General features: G+C 40.7%; 1 protein-coding gene across 2 annotated transcripts in view; it reads right to left on the bottom strand.

The window, feature by feature from the left end:
- Window positions 1–22,169, bottom strand: part of glrbb (glycine receptor, beta b) — a 29,107-nt gene extending 6,938 nt beyond the window's left edge. Inside the window, exons 1-9 of one of the 2 annotated variants that reach the window (XM_010775857.1) lie at window positions 22,057–22,169; window positions 21,853–21,973; window positions 19,133–19,271; window positions 14,758–14,864; window positions 12,916–12,983; window positions 5,328–5,554; window positions 3,102–3,184; window positions 2,465–2,605; window positions 340–492 (exon numbers count right to left, since the gene is read on the bottom strand). In XM_010775857.1, coding sequence (XP_010774159.1) covers window positions 340–492; window positions 2,465–2,605; window positions 3,102–3,184; window positions 5,328–5,554; window positions 12,916–12,983; window positions 14,758–14,864; window positions 19,133–19,254 — 901 coding nt within the window. In that variant the 5' untranslated portion in view covers window positions 19,255–19,271; window positions 21,853–21,973; window positions 22,057–22,169. The remainder of the gene's footprint in view (window positions 1–339; window positions 493–2,464; window positions 2,606–3,101; window positions 3,185–5,327; window positions 5,555–12,915; window positions 12,984–14,757; window positions 14,865–19,132; window positions 19,272–21,852; window positions 21,974–22,056) is intronic. The other variant, XM_010775865.1, reaches the window with a different exon arrangement.
- Window positions 22,170–22,854: the final 685 nt, after the last annotated feature.

Here is a 22,854-nt window from a genome sequence, read left to right as displayed (position 1 = left end):
ATTCAGTGATTTATGAAATAACGAACAACACTGGCCAATGTCACCATGCTTGATGGATGAAGTCCATCATGATGTCAAAGTGATTGATGATGTCACAATGGAGAAGATTGAAGCCGTAATGTCAATGATCCCTTAAACATTTATATTCTACAGAGAGTTCATTTTTATCTATGGATTTTTACAATAGGGGTTTTATTTACCTGAATAATACCCTACCCTCTTTGGATCTAATATCCAACGTGCACTCAGCCCTGGTTGAGCAGCACAAGGAATATTTACACATCGTGTGTATTGGTAAATGTCAGTGGAAGGTGGTGGAATTGATCAAATAATCCGTACCCAAAGGCACCCTGGCAGCGCTCGCATCAGGGTTGATCCAGAAGGACAGCCAGGAGAGGACTACGATGAGCAGCGTTGGGGCGTAAACACCCATCAGGTAGAAGCCAACTTGTCGCCGTAGGGTGAAGATAACCTCCACACAAGTGTAGTACCCTGCATGAGGAAGTAGATAATGGTCAAAAATGATTTCGGTAACTTCAGGTAAAAACAAGCAGATAGGGAATGGGTTAGAAAATGACACAAACATTCAGCCTAAAGCTCCTTTATAAAATACAATTTGGAATCATTTTATTAGTTTAACTGTTTGGATTTTGCATTTCGCTGTTCTCTATCTCTTTTCATGGCTTTAATGGCTCATTTTGAGCTAGAAACGGGAACTCTTTGCTCCTGTGTTGAAGGAGGGAAGCAAGTGAGAGAAATGGCTCTATTCTGACTTGGTCTATTAAACCTGTATTAGGCATTTATCGGAAAGGTAGCAGCCAGGTTAAGTCCTTTATCTGATTTTACTCATTTTCTCCCAGCAGAAACCAAAGCACAGCTGCATGCACCATTAGTAATAGAGGAAACCAAAGAGAATTGAAAGAAAAAGGTCAATGGGCAGAAGGACATCATTTCAGCTAACTGTGTTAAAGCTAAGACCTGTTTGAGCACTCAGGGCAGCACCCATGAAAAAAAACACTGTTCCAATTCATAAAATGTCTATTATGTAGGAGATGTGTCCGCAGACAGTGCATATTTCAGTGGATAGAAACATGGTCCCTTAATTTAAGAGGATAGCGATTAAAAGCACTGCATTCATTTCATTTATAAAATATCAATTCTAACCGATCCATCTCTTGTGGAAATGTGGTTGTCATTCGTCAGGTTTAATGCAGTATGGAATAAGCGTCAGTGCACTTCAGTTCTCCTACGGCAGCGTTGTGTTTCTGCTCTTTGAGGCTGGTCGGTGGGTCCAAGGGGACGATAGAGTGGATGGGCTGGAGTAATATTTAACTAGCCCAGGGACCTCTGTGTGAGCCTTATAAAGCATATAAGGGCTGCCTGTGTCGCAGAGCAGGCTCAAACCACTCGTACACAGAGGAGATCTTTGTGTCTAGCCACGTTGCTATGGAAACACGTTAAAAGGCTGAATCATTGCCAGCAGCATGCCTCACAAGTGCAAGAGCACTGAGGTCATACCCGCTCTGTTGGCTGATAGAGATTTTCCATTCCAACGGTCTGAATGTGGCACAGTACCAGGAGGACCCTTTATTTCGTTTTTCTTCTATTTTATTACATGAATACTTGCCCTGCCAGCATCCTGGGAAAAAGGAGTTGAATGTTGTAGTAGTCTGGGTATGTTCATTGTAGCTACATCAAACATCTTGGAAATATCAATGTACATAACATTTAGTGTAGTTTGAGACTGCTTGTGCATACTGCCAATCCAAGACATAGTATACAAGTCACTGTTGAGACGGACAGGTAAATCCATTTGACTAAGTTGTGGTAGTAACCAAAGACAATTTTTTGTTGTATGAGAAAATAAATGCAGTTATCATATTTGTAAATCCTCAAGGATACACACAGTGCATTTCCGGTAGTACCGCTGAATGTAAAACTAGCTTTTGTCTGTTTAAAGGAAAACGTATGTCCCCAGGTGTCAAATCCTAAAATCTATATCAGTTTTAAGAGGTTTAAAGCATTATATTGGGAGAAATAATGGTATGATTGTCGAAAGGTAAACTGAACTAATGCTGTAGTTTAGCCTACTGATTCTAAATATTTGACGTTGCTGTAAATTTAATCAGTTATGTTAAAAGAGACCTAGCTACTTTTGTTCAGCACTCGTGGTATTTTTGAATCTACTTTTTTACATTACATGTCATTTTGTTAGACACTTTTATCCAAAGTGACTTACATACATGCAGTACTGTGGACAATCCCCACAGGAGCAAGTTGGGGTGAAGTGTCTTGACGTGACATGACGACATGCTGACTGCAGTGGGACTCAAACTTGCTACCCCCTGATTCGAAGTCCATCACACTATCCACTGAGCCACAGCCTCCCTCCCACTTTTCTGACTGATAAGCAATGTTTGCAGCATCCTGTTAAAAAATGCGTAAGAAAACCGTAGGGCAGTACCTGTTCCTGCGTAGAATTTAGTGCAGTTCCCATAGTCAATGTCTTCTTGTGACATATCAAACTGTGGCAGAGCGATTTGGTCCATTTGCACCGGGTCTCCTGTCTGCCACATAAACTGCAGGTCGTCTGTGGTGTAGCCAACTGGATAGGAGATACACAAAGGCACACATTGGTTACACACATGCATCACAAATAACGTGCTCTATATGACCACAATATCTGATAACAGTTATATACAATAGAGTACTGAATGCACAGACTGTCTCAGCAGGCGGGTTAGCCATTAGAGGGGAATCACTTTAAGTTATTTTGCACATTCAAGTCTAAACCGCTTTGTAAACAAGATGCTATAACCACAGTCAAGCTCAATTAACTGCGAGACGTTCACAGCAGCCTTAAAATATGATGATTTATTCTACTCTTCACAGTGTTCGCCATGGAAATTGGCTTCTAAACACAAGCAAAAAGCTTTCATTTACCCCAAAACAACTTTAAAAAAAACAAAAAAACAACAAATATATTCCCAACTCATTAATACTGCATTTTCCAAAAATCAACAAGCAGCAATCCTATTTGCAGAGCACATATGGGGTTTGGGATTAATGATTTAAGTTGGTGCTATTTCAGTAAAACTCACAGCTTTCAAGTTGCATCTTACACCTCTGGGTGTCCATAGGGAACAAAGTCAGATCCAGCGGACAGGAGAGGGTGACGGACAACCTGGAAAGAGAAAGGTAATGTTTTTCATTATGCTGTGCTTTTGTTGCTCTGTTTTATCAAAACAACAAGCCTTTTTTTGCACAACACTAGTATGACCTTAAAGTTTACTAGGATTTAAAAGTTCACCCTCATTTGCTTAAACAACATGTGTTACGCTCAAAAGTATCGACAACTTCACAAGGATCATCTGAGGATTGAAACACAGAAAAATAGCTGTTTACCGAACTAGTTAGCATTTAGCTCATCAGAATATAAAATGTTTTTCCACCAAATGATATTCAACACTCTCATTATCTTTTTATAATTTCACTCTTCGAGCCCAAATCCTCAATGATTATTTACCCAGAAGGAAAACAAAACAAAAAAAAACAGTGAATCCAAGCAAATATGCTAAGCAAACCTTCCCTAACTGATTCAGATGCTTAAAACACTAAAATAATCAGTGTTCATTTGCAGGGCATTAAGGAATCAAATGATCGATTTAAATCACCACATTAAAGTCTCAAGGTAAGAGTCATCTGAAGCAAGTCTAGCGAACACGTACAGCATTTAAAGCATTTGGCATGCTTTTCACTGAGTTTGATTATAGCATCATATTGCCATTTAGTTATAGTGCGCATTCATTTAGCTTGACATCGTGTTTATGGCTAATTGTTTTTGCTTCGAGTGGGGTATTATTTAGTTTTGCCCTAACCAATAAGTCTTGAGTGGCACATCCATTCTTGTTATTTCTCCAAGTGGACTTTCACTGATGTTAAGACGGTGTTTATCTCATCCACATTTTTTACATTTTCATAGGACATTCTTGATCCCACCATTCAAGCTGATTTAGTCGATTGGATCTTAGGAAATGGCTCATCAATAGAAAATACCAGATATATTTCAAACATCTGAGATGTGGGTTGCAAAAAAGATACTGCAACTCCCTCCTGGCTGGTGGTGGCGAAGTCGATAGGGAGTTGGCTTGGCAACTGGAAGGTCACCAGTTCAAGTCCCAGCAAGACCAAGTGCTACCGAGGTGTCCCTGAGCAAGGCACCGTTCCCTACACTGCTCCCCGGGCGCCATTCAAAATGGTAGCACACTGCTCCTAACACTAGGATGGGTCAAATGCAGAGAAACAATTTCCCCACGAGGGATTAATAAAAGTCCATCTTATCTTATGTGCCATCCGACCTCTGCAGCTCATCCAGAATGCAGCGGCTCGTCTGGTCTTCAACCTTCCTAAATTCTCCCACACCACACCGCTCCTCCCTCCCTTCACTGGCTTCCAGTAACTGCTAGAATCCACTTGCGTACCATGCTGCGAATGGATCTGGCCCTTCCTGCATCCAGGAAATTGTTAAACTGTGCACTCCGCTCTGCATCAGCCAAACAGCTCGCTGCACCCGCACTGCGAGGGGGACCCAAGTTCCCATCAGTAAAAACACGTGGGTTTGCTATCCTGGCTGCAAAATGGTGGAATGAGCTCCCCATCCTCAGGACAGCAGAAAGCTTACACATCTTCCGGCGCAGACTGAAAACTCATCTCTTTCGATTCCACTTCGAGCGATAGAATGATTAACAAAGAACTTATATACTAATAAAGGACTGGCTTATCTAAAGCTTGTTGAGTAGCACTTGAAATGTTTTAGCTCTTTGAAACCTGATGTACTTATATGATTCTGTTTTCTTCAAGTTTGTATCTTCTTGGTCGATTGCACTTATTCGAAGTCGCTTTGGATAAAAGCGTCAGCTAAATGCAATATAATGTAATACTGGAAACGCTATGATATGTGAAAAAGTGGAAGTTCAATTCAAAGTGATTTTAAGAGGAAGCCAGTAAACATGCACACTTAAATGAATCAAGAGAATTACATTGTCCGTCATTATTTTCCTGGGGTGAAGAATAAGTGATTGTTAAGTTTTCTAATTCAATGACAGATAAAGCTACTGTGTGCAAGATATTTAAAGATCTATAGGTCATGTGACATTTTCCTCCAACACAAATTGGAGTATATTTAGTATTAAACATTCAAAACATTGCATAATGAGCTGAGAGGGGACTCCTGTTGTCTTTGGATGGCATGTCCCTTAAGTATTGCCTTCAATTTGCATCACATTCAAAAGTAAAGACAAGGACAAAGTCTAATCAAAATCCATTACCTCATACTGATGAGGACGTCTCCGTTACGGAAAATGAAGAGGAGGAGGTTCTCCTGGGTAACGTCGTGAAAGTTGGCGCTCTTTTCGTTGGCGAAGAACAGGTCAGGTTTCCAGAGACATTTGAACATCGTGGGATCAACGGTGAGGGAATCAGACTTGTAGTCCGCAGGTAGCTTCAGTCTGGGGTCGTTCCAGCGCTGCCGCAGGAAGATGTTCACTCTGTAATCCTGTTGGGATGCAATGAGAGCAATGTACACGGTTAGTAGGCTACTCTTGGACACAATTTGGGTGCGTTTAAAGGAGTTATTGACCTTTTATAATGGAATTTAGATGCTTTTTTAAAATATATAATAATGTCCAATGCTTGTTTTTTTAAAAGGAGAATTCCCAGATTGAACACAAAACAGCCACTTATTTTATTTTTATAACCATTGAGTTCCCTTTCCAAAATACTGCAAGGCATTTATTAAAAAGTCTAAATTGTATTTGATGAATAATGGTTTGGTTTGCAGTTTAAAAAAGTACACATTATTAAAAAATGTCTACACTGCCTTTGAGAAACGTTCACTTTCTCACTATACAGCTGTTCCACCTTTTGGACACGTTATATGTTCTACTTCTATTAAGTCATTCTATCATGCATAGGGAGATTTTACAGCTGCAGTGAAAACGCTCATGACGTCTGCCTTTAAAGGAGTGAACACACAGAAAACACAGTCCACGGGTCAAATGTTATCAATACAACAGCATGTGTTGCAGAATGTGCCTCGTTATAAAGCTTATTAGGGAAACGTCCACATTCATGTTGGTGGGAAAGTATCACTGAGTGAAGTTTTGGGAGTTTTTTTTTCGTTCCTGCTTTGATGGCGTGGTTCAAGCTGTTCTGGGACCAGGTGTTAGGGAGGACCAGAATACTGAGTGTGAAGATGGATGACATGTCGAATAAACCAGCTGTATAGGTGTGTGGGTGTGTGTGTCCTTGGGTAACAAATGTGCTTCTACCTTCCATTCTTCCAATTTTTTGTTTTTAATATCGTTTACCTTTTTGTATGCAGCAGCCTCGAGTCCGCTAAAATCCAACATTTATCATTGCTTTATTGTCGGCACTGTTTTTATATAAAAAATGTTATCATTTTTCTCACATAATGAGAACAAAGAACATTGTTGGTGTTCATGAGATCCTCAGCAGAGCCCATAATGGACCATTATGACATCCACATGAAAATGTTTGACAAACCAAACCAAGAGAAAACCAGGCAATCTATGTTAAAACATTGCATCATTATATAAAGTCAAATTCAAGGCAATCAGAGCCAAGAAATGCATCCCTTTGAAACCCAAATGTGTTTAAAAATGCATGATACCAGTGACATCTGCTGACCTTATTCCCCTGATTAGCCCGTTTCACATGCATGCCCGTTTCTATATCTTGTTGAGTCTGACCAACTGCTGGCCCAGGTGAACGACACCAAAACAATACATCAATAAAGCTGTCGGTGGTCTTTAAAAAAGCAAACAATGGACCTTATGGTTCAAATTGTTCGTAGTTTGTAATTCGTGATTGTAGAAGGTCTGATCCTGTTGGTTTTAATGTGTTTGGATCATATGCCCTGCAGTTCTGTCTCTGGCCACCATGACAGAAAACCCTCTCTGGGGGATTCTTCAAACTCAGTGATCCTTTTACTCACTTACTTCGTGTTTGGGCCCCCTGTGGAAAATAAGGCCCCAATAAGCCCCCTTTGTTTGATCCTGTCTCTGTCAACATGTTGCCCCTCACCCCTAAATTAAGCTTATCTTGGCTGCAGCTCTGCAACTCGTCATGTATTGCTCTTTTAGGTGGTCTTCCATGTTTTCATTTGCCTCCTCCGGGAGATACCTGTCTTGATTACAACACGTTGCCCAGTAGCTTAAGTGATTCTCCTTTTTCTGCTCTTATTTTAGGATTGCACAGGCTAGCATTTCTGATAAAATATGTGTAATGTGCTTGCTGCCAAATAGTCCAGTCAAGCCAGATGTGTTTTCAAAGTTTTCCCTTGCGTTTTTGTAAATGCTATGTTCACCTTTTTCCTGGCAAAACATATTCCAACTGGAAATCATTTTAGTAACAGCGAGATTTGACAGTGAGAAACAGCAAGCAGACATACATTTGCTTTTATAGGTCATCTGTTCTTGAAGAAACGAGATTCTTATGATGTTTATCAGCATTATGGGACCTTTATTTCTAGTTTAGTATCTTCATTAATACTGGACTGAACTAACTCACAATTTACTTTTTTTTGCGATAACTTTTCACAATAAAACCTGTTCTTTTGGACCAAAACATGCACAGGCAACAATTTATGTTTCTACATTTAATCGTGCCATTTGAAAATACAAATACAATAGCTCTTAAAAATCAATTCGACCCAGCAACATGAACATGTTGAGCATGTTATTATCCTTGAACTGAATGTCATTCTGTGTATTCCATAATACACAGTGATACATGATTCATTTTCCTGGCAAAAATGCAACAACAAAATTGAAATCAATATTGATCAATGTCATTTGTTGTGGTACATGCTGATGCACGGAGCTTGAGGCAAGAAATCAAATGAAAGGGTTTCTTCCTCTGTGGTATACACATTATAAATAGTCAGGAACTATTTGAAAAACTCTGCGAACACCGTCATACAGTATACACAGCGATCATAAGACGGTTTACAAATTCAACCCTCACCCTGAATGTGCTTTTATCTTCCTGCCAGTAAACATTTGTAAGAGAAGGAGCAGTGGTCACATTGTTGATATCTAATGTTGTAAAGCCAACTGTGATTCTATACAACCCAATTTCACAATCTAATGTCCAACTAGTCCTCAAGGGACTGCACAAATAGCTACTGCCAGCTCCGATAGAGACCCAGGCCAATTCCCAAACATTTGCCTTCCTGAAAACCAGACAAGGAAATATATCTTCCCCCTGGCTCACTATCAACGTGCCTGTACTGCATTCAGTTTCAGAGGTTTAACATAACCACTCGGTGTAATCAACAAGGATAACTCAAATGGAAAAGCAGTTTGAAAACACAGAGCTACAATTTATTTCACAGCTTCACATTAGTCATCCTCTCCTGGCGATTACCGTCAAGAAGTGAGAATATATGTGTTGACTACAGTGGATGGGAGGTGGTGTTTGGCCTCCAGAGGTGTACATGACGAGAGAGGCTTTCTTGAGATCAGATACCCTACAGAGTGATACATTGAGGGGGAGAGGTGACCAGCTGTCACTTCCCTCTCCTCCAGGATTCATGTTGAACTTTGCTCACTTTCTTTCTGTCTTTTGATGGGCCTGTAGTGGAAAGAGGGAAGACAGATTTGACCTCTGGGAGTCCCTAATCTCTCTTTTCTGTCTCAGATTCAGGTATTGTGTGTTCATCTCGATCCCTTCTCTTTCCTTCTCATGGGTTCTTTTTCTTAGATTCCTCCCCCTCCTGCACCCTTTACTTTTCTCTGCTTTTTCCATACTTATTCGCAATCCTCTGTTATTTGTCTTTCTTATCATCTTTGATCTCCACCGTAGATTGAAAGCTTGCCGTGGATTGAAGCCGTGTTCGCTGGGACGCCCAAGGCTGACGTCATTTCAATTATTGGGCGTTTCGTCTAGTTTTCTAAGCAGAAGAACGAAATAAATGATTTACTCTGTAACCCCCACTATAACTTTGTCCAGGGTTGTCGTACTCCCACCAAAATCACATTGGTGTTTGCTGTCCCCCTCTAGTTTGTGCACACAAAAGCATTTTACTCTGGGCTCAACAGGTGAAAAACTAAAGAGGGGCTTGCACATGTGGCAGACCTGGGGCTTCATTTATAACGCCGTGCGTAGGATTCACGTAGGAAGGTTGCTTACGTAGTAAAATCCAAAAAATAGGTACAGACATTTTCCGACATTTTCCAATTCAGCAAACATTGCGTACCGGGGAGGAAAGAGCGTACAGCACTTTCTACGCCGGTTTCCCTTTATAAATCACAATCGACTCGAAATGCTGTGCAGCTTTTGCGGGCTTCACGTAACGCCCATATTTGCCTATAAATAGTCAAAGAAACGCCCATTCATTCATTTTGACTGACTGCATGAAGAAGATCGCTGGAAATGTCGACAGAACAGCTAAAAAAGACATCTCACACCGTGTCAGATTTTGGTTATTTTGGGGAGGTCGAGATAAATCATATTGTTTGGTGGATGCAGTTTGAACCAGAGTAGCAGCATGGAGGTCGGATCGTCACCAAAATAAATAATAAGTGGTCCGAAAAAGGTTAATGACAAAAAAAATACACAGCCTTCCTCAGGCAGTGTGTTTGTACCGGGGACAGGAGACCCCCCCCCCTTGATGAGAAACTGTTAGAAATGATCGGGGGATCCCTCCGGAGTGGAGTCATGACGACTGGATCTGAATTATGTTTTAGTATTTGGTGGTTTGTTTCCCAGCTGTCGATCAGCTGTGCGCAGCATCTCCACTGCAGCCTGTGCATCTCACCCCCACCCCACCCGCAGCAACTCTATATCCACCAGTTAAAGGAAATACAACTAATGTGTTGTGTTATATTAGCTGTACAATTTACCACATATGGTGCTCTTAGTTTCCATACCTCCTGTGTTTTATGAGCGACTTATCAAGTCTTGGCAAACGGCAAAACACGATTAAACGTGATAGTATATAAAACCATGCTCATATACAACCTATAGAAATGCAAAACGGTGTCAGTTTAGACGTAATTCTGTCCTCCTGCTTCCCGCATCATTTAAGAGAAAACATTTCATAACATTAACACTACATATTCGAGGAAGTTTTAAATAACATATCCGTATTTATTTATTTCTCCAAGTTATGTTTTTGTGTGCACTGAGGAGTCTCAAACAGGCGTTTGTTAAATCATTTTAAGATTGGCTTTGATCAATGTTTGAAAATGAATTCTTCATATATGATAAATGAGAGGTAACATTTTATTTATGGTATTATTTCCACATATTTCTATCTCTCCATTCTTCCTTCTGCCAACGGTGTCGCAGTTTCTCGTCTCTCCCGTTTTTGTGCTTAGTGCGTACGCATGGGTTAGAGTTTGCGTGGAGGACCGCACATTTTCCCGTCAAGTTAGTATTTTATAAACCGCAAACATTGCGTAGAAACTGGCGTACGCCATTTTTTGAGCGTATATCCCTTTATAAATGAGGCCCCTGGTGTTGGTGCTGCCGGATTTGGCACCCCCACTCTAACTTTGCCCAAGATAGTCGTACTGTCACCAAAATCACACTGGTGTTTGCTGTTCACATGTAGTCTGTGCACACAAAACTATAGAAAGTAAATCATTTATTTCGTTTTTCCGCTTAGAAAACTAGACGAAACGTCCAATAATTGAAAGGACGTCAGCCCTGCACGTCCACGGACACGGCTTCAATCTACGGCACAACACCGGTACTAGTCTCCTACTATCTATAGTCTTGTTTTCGTCTCTGTTCCTCTTGCCTTTACATTTGTCTTCTGCCAAATTGTTATTTCCTTTTTGCCTTTCTATCTGTCTTTCACTTTCTGTCTACATTTTTGTTTTCTTTCTCAGCTCTTGTCCACATTCTTCCCGTTTCTTCCTACTCATTCCTGTTCTTCATTCCTTCTTTCCCATCATAGTCCTACTCCATTTCCCTCTTCATTGTTTCCACCTATGTTGACTCTTCTTTAAATATCCTTGGGCCCCAACTATTATATATATGTGTTTCCATTGTCTGCATAGTTCTGTTATTAGTCCCAGTGTAAAACCATCCACTGAAATATTGTACAAGCGGACACACTGCACTGATCAGCAGCCAAGAGCAATAATTCCAGAGTAAATGTCCATACAGCTCAATTCCAGTAGACCTATATACGATCTAAGGCTTTTCTCTCAGTGTCACTCTTCATTAAATGAAGTTGGAAAACACCCATCATTGCTTTGGATTGAGACATAGTCCAGATCCGCTACAGGACGAACAAAGGTCTAATATGTAGTAATCTGTTCCCGGGAAGCCTGAGGTTAGCAAAATGTGTTCATGAGCTGCTTCACAGTCCACAGGTCTGCCTGCTAAATGTGTCAAAAAGGTTGGGTGGCATTTATTGTTAGTCTTTATGACGTATGCGCTAAGCTGTTTTGTTTGAGGAGCATGCCACCAGTGTTTTCCCACCATTCCAACACCACATCTGACAGCAGTTTGATAGCTTTTTAAATCTAGTTCTCTTTTCATTTCAATTGTAAGTTCAGTTGTTCAGTTTTTATTTTTTGGGGACATATAGTGTCCAAATGGCTTGGTGTTGGTAGTATTCCAATTTCCCCCGAAACAAATGCACTGTAAATAAAAATCAACATTTCAGGCTCAGATTTTTTATTCATGGCCTTTCTTGGCGTTAATCGGGGTCAAATGGGCCTGAATTAGTTGTGCAAGAAACAGGCTTGTTTTATTGCTTAATTACCGCTTTGAAATATTCTGTGAGAATGCCTGTGTTCTTTTGGAACAAAACTCTCTAAATCACAGCCTGTAAATCTGCCCTGTGTAAAGGGTTTTATGAGACAGAATTAAGTCAAACATTGGATTTTGTCACACCGCACTGCATTAATTCAAATTACCGTGACACATGATTCAACATATTTACTGAGATAGATACACTTTATGGTTATTGGCTCCTCCCAGCCACTTCAAATTAAAACACACCAGTAAGCCGGGCTCATTAGAAAACCTTCAGGAATGTTCAATTTTATTGTTTCGTAGGTTATCAAGATTCGACCCAGTGCCGTCCGTGAGCTTAATCTGCTCACTGGCATTCATACTGCACTTCTTTATCAGCAATTAAGCCATCAGATAAATGGGGCATGAAAACCCCAGCCTGGATAATGACTTGCTGCTAAATGGTCTGATACTGTCTAGAAAACATGCTCATGCATCCGTTTTAAAACTTGTAGGAAGAAGCAGTTTGTAAGCTCTGATTCACTGCATCTAATCGGCAGAAGTATTGATTATCAATACGGCTAAGTTGAAGTGGAATAAAGTGGTTCATTAAAGAGTCAAGAAAAGAGTTAGCAGTTAACCACTTCCGGTTCCCTCGTCTCGAAGCCAATAGTTTGTTAATCGTGTTTGTGGTTAAAAGCCCTAATTAACGTCTGTGGTTAACACAAGCTTACGAGATGTTCACGTTGTATTGAAGAACATAAAACATTCCGTAAATCCTCCAGTGAAGCTTCTGTGTGTCATAAAAATGGCAAGAGAATCAATAAACTTCTTAACGTCATCTCATGACACAGGTCCACCTTTAGCTCAGCGGTGGTGATGTACAGCCATGCGACCGTGATGTAGTTTGCTTATAGCATTAAGTTAGCTTTTAGTTTCTGCCGATTGCATTTACGCTACGAAAATCTCAAAGTGGTGTTTATATGTGGGGATTAAGAACAGTATCATAAACGTGTGTTGGCCACAAAGCTTTGTTTCTGCAATAGACTGAAATCCAATGGAAACATCTCAATGCTTTTGGTTGAGGGTCGCCTACACAAGTACATCCTCAGTGCACACTATATTGAAGTGAACTCTTACCATTGTTGTTTCTTGGATGGAGCCAAAACTGTTGATGAAGATGTTCACTCTGTCTTCCACTGGAATTCCTGGATTTAGAAAAAAGGAAAACATAGATTTTAGTAATAGGTCTGTTGTGTTTTATAGCCGCTTTGCGATGAGAGCAAGATACCTCTGCGGCTTGTAGCTTACAGTAAGTGTCAGTATGCTTTGGAAAACCCTTAAGGTCTTTCATTCTATATATAACACTGGTGATTCAGATGGTTATTGATCTAGATTTGTGCAAGACTTAATCGCCATTAAAAAGAAATAACAAAACCTTTAATCCTCTCTGCTACACTTATGCTGTTACTCACATCTCTCTCCACCTTTATCAAAAACGAATAAAACCCTAAGTGAATGCAGTGCTGCTCACACTGCTTTGAACACATTATTTCCTTTGAGGTGTTTCCTGGAAGCTTAGTTGTTGCATATGATAAATGATATCAAGCAATTCACAATATTAATGTGCATACTATGGAGGGGTCATTCAGCTCACAACTTCCATGCATTAATGTAACCAACAAATATTTAACTAACATTTCTGTTGTAAGTTCAAACTCTATAGGGACTGTGAAATCAGCTCAGCATTTGAAAGGCCTATGGAAAGTTATTCACAAGGCACAGTTAAGGATGATATTTCAGAGATTATGACATGGATGTTAATGGACAGAGAGCTTTTTAGCCCACCCTGAAATCAAGAGCAGATGTTTGGCTGCTGGAGCGGTCCCAGGCATTCAGAGAGGGAGCTGATTCTGTTCACAACACATCAGACATTTAGTCCCAGATACCGCTTCTGCTGCCAAGTGCCAGAGGATGGAAACTACCTGAAGGCTGGTAAGACCATCAGTCAGACGGAGAGGTCGTCAATCACCTCTTTGTTATTTTTATGGCTCTGTCTGTGAGGCTGCAGACTGGTACAGTGTGACGTTTACAATACACTGTACACACGCTGTAAAGATGGACACTTGTTGGACGGTAAAGAACGAAATAACAGAGGCAGATCCTAGAGAAGACAAACAAACTACACACTGTACTTTGTTGTTTGGTCAATTGAGGAACATCTTAAAAGGGCCCTATTATTATTTTACTATTTCAGGTTCATGTGTATTTAGTGTCTCTACCTTGACATGTTTCCATGCTCTAATATTCAAAAAGCTCTTTATTGTTCTCATACTGCCTGTGCTGCAGCACCTCTTTTCACCCTCTGTCTGAAACCAGAGCCCAGTCTGCTCTGATTGGTTAGCTTGCCGGCTCTGTTGTGATTGATCAACCGCTTAGAGATGTCCCGCCCCTTAGCCTATCACGTACAATGTGTTGGAGCATTAGCCAATAGAAGTGCAAGTGTTACATAGTGATGTCACTATGTTCCACAAGTAAACAAAGGAGTTTCAACAAGGTGTTGTAGTGTGTGGGAAAGAAACTACCTCTGGAGGAAACTTTGGGATGTTAGCCTTTGCAGACCATGTACCTATTGACCTATTTAACACACTACAGGAAAGGGAAAACCCCGAAAAGCATATTAGGGCCCCATTAGAAATCACAAGTTATTTTTCCTCATAACAGCCTGTGACTAAAAATCAACACAATAATAAACTGACTTTAGGATGCAAGTGTATGCAAGTGTACGTGTGACAGGAAATGACATTTAATTAATGTCTAATGCACGCTTCATGCCGATACCTGTCCCTGCTCCAAGTTCATGAAAGAAACCTGGAGATACATATGTCTAGTGAAGTGGTCTCTTTAATTAGCATGAAAGCACTGCAGCAAAAATGTAAATTCGGAATAGACAGAGACAGATTGAGAGGAAAGGAGACTTGCCTTTGAAGTTGGGCCTTATTCTGGGATCATAGGTTAACAGTAACCTGTTCAAGATGTTACTGGTTGTATTTTCAGGAACTCGTGCCAGATCATCAGCTGACAGCTCTCTGCATACAAAAAAGAAGAGAGGGATCTGCAGACACGATTACATTAGCAGGTCAAATTCTTGGCAGATGAACAATGCAGATGCACAGCACACCCACGTCTGCTCTGCATGCTGTTAACATGAGAATTGTACCAGGACCAGCAAAAATATGCCTTTAACATTTGGACCATGAAGACGATGTTGACTGGGAATGTCCAGCTCAAACAAAACTAAGAGCATGCAGCCTTGATAGCATTTGCAAAACTGTAGTGACACTGTATATCTTGAAGGACCATCGTTACATATTTTCAATTCCAAAGATATTCAGGTGGTGTCTGGAGTTACCACAGCATTTTGAGAACTACGGTGGCCTTCAGGTAACCTAAAAACTAAAAAGGACATGTCAAGAGCCAGAGTTTTGTTTGTCTGATCTCAGCTATTGAAGAAACCTTCGGGTGCAACCTTGCAATCTAGAAAAAACTAGTGCATGCTAAAACATGGTTATTCATATTATTTTCCACTTATGCTTATTGATCTCCCAACATTCTACAAATCGGTCTACTTTTCGATGATCATGCCATGTGGGTGGCAGGAAGTATACATAACTTGTCAAGACACACAACATATCGTTTCTGTGTATTTTCACTTTTTATTGAATCCAAAAAGGAAAGTTTCCCTTTGAACCGTTTTGCAGAATACCAAAAACAGCTGTCTACTTATAATTATCACCATAAAGGGGTAACTTTCAAAGACGTTCAGTCAAACGTCATTTGTTGTCTGAGGTTGACTGATGAAAAAACAATAGGAGAGAGGAAGGGAAAGGGGAGAACAGGATCTGGCATGAGAGAAAGGAGAAAAAGAAAGCCTCCTTGTGGGTGGCAATGATTCTCCTGCCAAAGAATTTCCCCTTCTCAAAGCACTTTACATATCATTATGTAAACCTTATCATGCACAGAGGATGAGTTAAAGTGCTCCACAGGAATGTCGCGCAGCGTGTGTATGTTATGCGGTTCCTCTGATCAAAGTGAAACACATAATTCCTATCCACTAAACCTCTTTTTTCTCCTTTTTAACAGACCCTTCTGACAACCTCGAGCACAACAGCTAAACTGGAACCAAGTGGTTCCCTTGATCCACAAAGGCATCCACAGCACTAAACTCGAAGATATGTCATACAGCTTACACTTGCCAATACTGGGACTACATCAAACAGTTTCTCCCTCATTTCAAAACTTTCATTGTGGAGCCATTTGTTACCATTTAAGGGAGTAAGGGGCGCAGCTCTCCCCAGCATAGAAGTGATGGACAATCCAAAAGGCAAAAAGGCATGTTAGGACATGTCCAAGTTCATTCTTCATTTCATTTCATTTCAAACCTTTATTTAGACAGATTGGTCCCTTGAGATCATCGATCTCATTTACAAGGGAGATCTGCATCATTTAGTTCCACATGAAACATAAAAACAACAAACAAACAAACAACAGAGGATATCATATTTACATATTCAACATTTACAAATACCCAGAGTGTCAGAAAGCATTTCATTTAGACGTGCCTTAAAAACATTCAGAGAAATAAAAATGCTCAATTTCAATTTTGCCTGTAGACTGTTCCAAGCAAGTGGAGCTGCGCACATAAAAGCTGTCTTACCTAAGACAGTCCTTACTCTTGGCACATCTAACAAGACTATATCCTGCGATCGCAGACAATAGCTGCTTGCAACTTTCTGCTTCATCAATGAACAGGTATAATACGGGAGTTTGCCCAACATAGCTTTATAGATAAAAGTGTACCAGTGACTGAGCCTCCGTACAGTGAGTGATGGTAAACCTGCCTTGGTATACAGTGTACAGTGATGAGTAAGTGCTTTACAATTTGTGACAAATCTCAGAGCACTATGATACGCAGCATCTAGTTTGCTCAGGTAGTTGGCAGGTGCATTCATATACATCAGATCACCATAGTCCAGCACAGGTAAAAAAGTCACAGTGACTAGCCTTTTCCTGGCCTCAAGCATGTTAACATATAAGTGATTAATATACATGGCACAGGTGCAATCTGACACTGATCATGCAGTTTAACTCTAACTGTTCCTCCACACTCAAATTGTATGAATATCATAATGATACACTGATTAAAAAGCAATATGGGCTTTACATTCATTAGATAAGTGACTTTATTATTGGTTTGACGGTTTGAAAACAGATGCCTGCATTTCATCTGTTGGAGGCTTACCAATGAGTGTCATAGCGCACTGGTCACAAGGTCAATGCTGTCTTCAGAGTGAAATTCAACGTATTGTCTTTCACATCACAAGTAGTACAGCTGTCTGCAGAGTGATACACAGCAGCACCTGTTTTAGATAAAGATGGAACTCCCTGTGAGCCACTGACAGCTACATTTGATCTGTGTGCAGCTAAAGGTGGTCTTTGCATCGCCGAAATGACGTCTTAGATTAGTTTGGGCTGTGAGGATGTTAGGTGATGACTGTTTATTGTGTTTCTGGGGTTAGATTGTACTTCCTTTTTAACACATTCATCAATTCAATCATTTTTTTATTACAAATTCAAGTTTATAGGAGCGAAGAGGATGAAAAAAACTCAAGTAAAAATAGAAAAGAAAAAAAAGTTACGCCTTGCTATTTGGTAAATGGACTTTACTTATATAGCGCTTTATCCAGTCTTTAAGACCCCTCAAAGCACTTGACATACTATATGCCATTCACCCATTCACACCCAGTGTATCTTACTCTAGGACCCAACATTCACACACATTCACACACCGTTGGCCATGCCATCGGGAGCAACTCAGGGTNCGTGTGCCTTGTCAGTCTCCATAAACCAAACCATCAACGCGCTCTCTAGACCACATATCATCCAACAGTTTATCCGGTTTCCTTTGGACAATCAACAACTACACAGGATCAAAGCCAACTTCATGGCAATGCAGGTATGCCCGGTGTGGTCGGTGCTATTGACGGGACGCACATAAAAATAATTGCGCCATCAAAAGATGAGGACGTGTTCGTCAATAGAAAGAAAGTACATTCCATCAACACGCAGATTGTTTTCATTCATCATGATAGGGGGACTTGAACGGTGGTATGGGCTGTTATTGAAAGTGTTTAAGTGCTGGAAATATGCTCATTGGATAATAGTTTGCAGGGTGCTTTTAATTGCCTCCTCGATTTAATGCAATTTACGTATTTTTATTGTTTGCTCTCTCTCTTTACCGTGCATACAACGTCATTATCGTGGTCTGCACAAACTTGTCATCATGCGTGTATTCTGCTAACTGCACTGTCCATAACTATTTGATAGGAATACATTTCTAGCCTAGGCTATTTCCTTGTTTTATCCTTGTTTTAGTGGGCTCGTTTGTGGGATGTTGCAGATGAGTTTCACCGAGACCGCCTGCTCTGAACAACCAATCACCGTACTGACCGCTTCTAAACTCATGCACGAGAATCGACGTAATCCATAGCAACGGCGCGTCACTCTTAGTTCACTCTTAGTGATTTATCCTTAGTATGAGTAGGTCTCAGCGGCTTTGTGAATAACTTTTAAGAAAAAACTCCTACGTAAAATGTTTTAACGCGAGTTAGGAGCACTCCTAGCGGTAAGATAAAATGCTTTGTGAATACGGCCCCAGGTGTACATTTGATCAGGTGAAATCACATCTTAACATAGTCAGGATACATTTGATATAAGGTTTAAACAGGGTCAATGTTGTACTCTAGTATTATAAGTATCCTGGAGGAGTGTGATGCCGTGGGTTGTGCGTTGGTGTTCGGATCAAGGTTCAAACCCCACTGCAGTCGTTGTGTCCCTGGGAAAGACACTTCACCCCCAAATTGCTCCTGTGGGGACTGTCCACAGTATTGGGTATGTAAGTTGCTTTGGATAAAAGCGTCTAACAAGTAACATGTAATGTAATCCTGACAAAACATGCTTTTAGAGGATTTGGTGTTGCTTTCTCGGATGCCCATCATTTGTTGTTGACTCTTACATTTTCATATAACACTTGAATAGCTCTGCAGTGAAGCAGCTGACAAGCTCTTGTCAATCATGACTGAGGGGAAAAGACTGGAGTGGAAGATCTATCAAGTGTAACAAATGGAAGTATGCTTTAACTGAATGCAAAATGAGCACCTCAAAAAGTCACTAAAAGGGAACTCCTCAAATTTGACACTTTAGTCTGGGCGTGCACAACATCAAATGACAACAGATTTTCAATGCTTTGGCAACATGATGAACGTAATGTTGTCATTGGACAACCCCTGGTACTTACGATGGACAAAAAACTTGCTTCCCCTTTTTCTTTCCCTTCTTTGTTCCCTTTTCTTTGGCATATCCTCCCTCTAGACAAAGAGACAGCACCAGGAGGAAGATGGCGAGCTCCTTAATCCCCATACTGATGAAAGATGAGCCTGTGGAGGAAAAAACAAACCGTTTGAGAGGAAGGCCGAGCATTCAAAATGACCCAGAAAGACAATTAACTGGTGGTTATTAAATTGCACAGCATTAAGTCTGTCACATTCAACACATCTCATTTGCAAATGTGTCAGAACACTACTGTAGGTGGCTGCTTAAGCTTTGCCCTCTGCGGAAGTACAAAGCTTCGGTTTGCTTTGTCTGTCTTCTGTGATTTTCTCCTGTCGTTCCTGACGTGATGTGTTCCCATTTCCTCAGGATTCACGGCACATACAGTAGATGTCTGAAATGTAAATGTATCAACCCCACATCAAGTTGTGCAAGTTTAAACATGAATCTAATCATTGGAGGAATGTACTTGAATAACGATGGTCATTCTGGCCTCGTACAGTAAGGTGAATGCGACCCTGAAATATCGTCTACTTTAGTCTAGAGTCTGCAGATAAAAACTCCTGAATGATGTCTGTGCCAGAGTTGTTAATCACACTCTTGGACATTATCATTTGGTTTGATCTATAAAAGCAATGGTGTAATACTTCAATCCTTTCTTATACAACACAAACAGAAATGTAGCAGCTAATACTGTCCTGTGTGTTTGCCATATATCTGTTTGTTAGGAAACCCATAGCCAGGTCTAACAGTACTATGTCTACATGCTCACATAAACGCAGAGGCAGTACACTTTTGCGATTCTTGATAGGGACCATTAATCAGCAGGCAGCCATAGTACCTGTATGTTTCATTCCCCATTAGGGAACCAGTGCCCTTTCACTGCATTGGCACAAAGACCAGAAGCTCCAGCCTCATCCCCACACTGCCAACAAGACTGTGTATTAACCGAGAGCAGTTTATTGTCTAGACAGATAAACTCTCCGTCACTGCCTTGGCCCTGTAACACCCTGACTGTTCCTCGACTGCAGATTGATCATCCTCTTCTCCAGTGAATATGGTTTCCACTGCTCTGTTCAGCACTTTTTCCAAGTATATTCCTGAGAAAAATAGTCTAACATATATCAACTCTGCCCCAGACATATCAGATGACAGCAGCCAGACTAAAGGGAAATGTCTAACTTCGACATTTGTAAGAAACCATTTCTTATGTGACCTCGATTTCTATGTCCCATCTTCTGTGTAGCATTTCTCTACATGACAAGTCCCATCCCAGAGCATTTACTCCAGCCTCCCTGACACAAACTAAATATGACCACTGGCATGATGATACAGAACATAATGGTTCCCAACCCGTTTGGCTTGTAACCCTTTAATCACAGAGCGTACCTCTTTTAAGCAAGTTCTGATGAACCAAATGGCATTCCTTTTTCACACTCTTCTATATTGTAATTGTTTTCTTAAAACTCTGTGTATTCAACTAGTAAAAAACATAATTAGCATCTTTTCAGATGTTAATTCTGTCACAACAAATCACCTAAAATGGTGTCCTGCTGACCCTTCATCAGTAAGTTGTCTCCCAGATGAAAAGATGCAGGAAAAGAAACAAGATCATTTTGTTTATTTTTCTCCCACCTTATATTTTGTCTCGTTTTGTTGGGTGGTAGAAGCACTGCATTTACTTTGCTCCGATCGGTTATGATATCTTATGTGTTTTTTATACAAACAATAGTGAAAGATACATTCGTTGCAATTGTAATAAAGAAGCACAAATCCTCTCGGAAACACTACTCCTTTTAACCCAAACGTTGGCCTTAATCTTAGTGTTGTCAGAGGCAGTTTTCTGTAGTTGTAACCAACACACACTCATGCTAAACTGCTCCCTGTTCAGAGAAATGTGAGTTCAGCAGGCACAGGGTCAATATATTGACCTTGGCAATACCTGACTCAACTGTGCCACCACTGAGAAACATTACACCCTCGATGTGTTTTTCTACTGGCAATGTTGAAACTGCTGAGGATTTTTCCTAAAGCGGCCGACAGTGACTCAAGCAGCCTTACATGGTCTGCCCCTCGGGTCCAAGGTCAAGAAGCAAAACTGCTCTGTACACACATTATCCACAGACTATGCATCATAACTATGTCATTCTATAAAAATAAATAATGTAGAAACATGTGCATATTTAGGTTAATGAGTGCCTGATTATGAATAATACATACAATTTTACAATAAAGCCATGTGATGTGGTGTAAGTCGTTTTTTAAATAACATATTTGTTTACATTTTAAAGGGGGAATTATGTTCTCATCTATCTCTAAAATGCTTTGACACAGGAAAGGCCTGTGCCATGCATATCTAAACACTGAAATGCAACCAATATTACACACCCATTATCATTCGAGCTGGGCTCTCACAACCTGTGGCTGCTCGTCGCTTTGGATCTCTTCGGAACAACAGGAAAGAAAGTAACACAGAACGAGACGAGCCCACAGCCTGAGCATCAGGAGAGCAGAGGCACGCGAGGAAAACACAGCAAGCTGCGACCACCATGACTGGGGGGGTGGGGGGATGCACGAAGAAGACGCCAGTACATGCACGCGAGCATGCGATAACACATCAAATTAGCGCACTTTACGGACAAAAAAATAACACAAAAGTCGCAAACCATGCCTTGCACGTGCACTCACCGTTTGGCTCTGTCACCTGTCAATTCCTTGGTAAACTGGAGCAAGTGAAGCTGACAGTAGAAAACAGTCGTTAACAGAGCCTTCCAGACCAGTCGCTCTCTTTCTTTCCCATTCTGTTGTCCTGCTTAGGCAAATGTGTAGAAATGATTTGTTGGGAAAGTTACATCTCGGCAAATTGCCAATTTTTTTTTATTAATCGCTCACCTCGCCCGGTTTGTTGTTATTTTGGAATCAGTGTGTATATGGCTGCTGCCCTTTCGCCTCAGCACGGGAAGCCCAAGATGGAGGCTTGCGTGGTACCTGTCATGCAACATGCGCAGAAGCGGCTGCTCAGAGCCGGAGAGCATCATCAGTCCTCCCGTCATCAGCACCACGGACAGCCGCTCTCCGCCTCCACACACGCTGCTAAACGTTCACACGTGACGTGGAGGCAGGGAGAAGAGAAATGCTCTCATTCACGTGATGGAAGCAAACGCCTCACTATTTATGGAAGTGGCTGTGTGGTATTTAGAAGCAGATGGACGTGAACACTGGAGGCTAAATAGACCATAAAGCAGAGAGAGAGAGAGAGAGAGAGAGAGAGAGAGAGAGAGAGAGCAATCTGTAGATGCAATTGACTTCAGGCCTAGGCGATGTAATAAACATTGGTATTTATTATTATGAATTGACTGGTATTCCAAGAGTAGGGTCGCTCTGTAAAGACTCATGTTTATGTGATTTTGAAATGTAATGTCAAATAGATTATTTACATGTGAAAGAGCATGCGAGAATGACTGAGGAAAGATAAAGACCCAGTATATATCTTTGTCCTGCGACTTTTTAATTTTATTGTCAAGGAAATTGCTTTGGTGTATAATGGTGCATATGAAAAATCAACCTGTTAAAAATGAGCAACAAAAAAACATTAAAAAAGCCATTATAAATAAATATATTCCATGTTTATAAGACATATAGCGAACATAGCGATTAAAAATGCATTGGAGAAAACACCATAAGAAAACA

Source organism: Notothenia coriiceps, unplaced genomic scaffold, assembly GCF_000735185.1.
Source record: "Notothenia coriiceps isolate Sejong01 unplaced genomic scaffold, NC01 NC01_scaffold00000339, whole genome shotgun sequence".
Taxonomy (NCBI): domain Eukaryota; kingdom Metazoa; phylum Chordata; class Actinopteri; order Perciformes; family Nototheniidae; genus Notothenia; species Notothenia coriiceps.
Note: the sequence above shows the minus strand (reverse complement) of the source record. Positions and strands in the feature narration are given on the sequence as shown.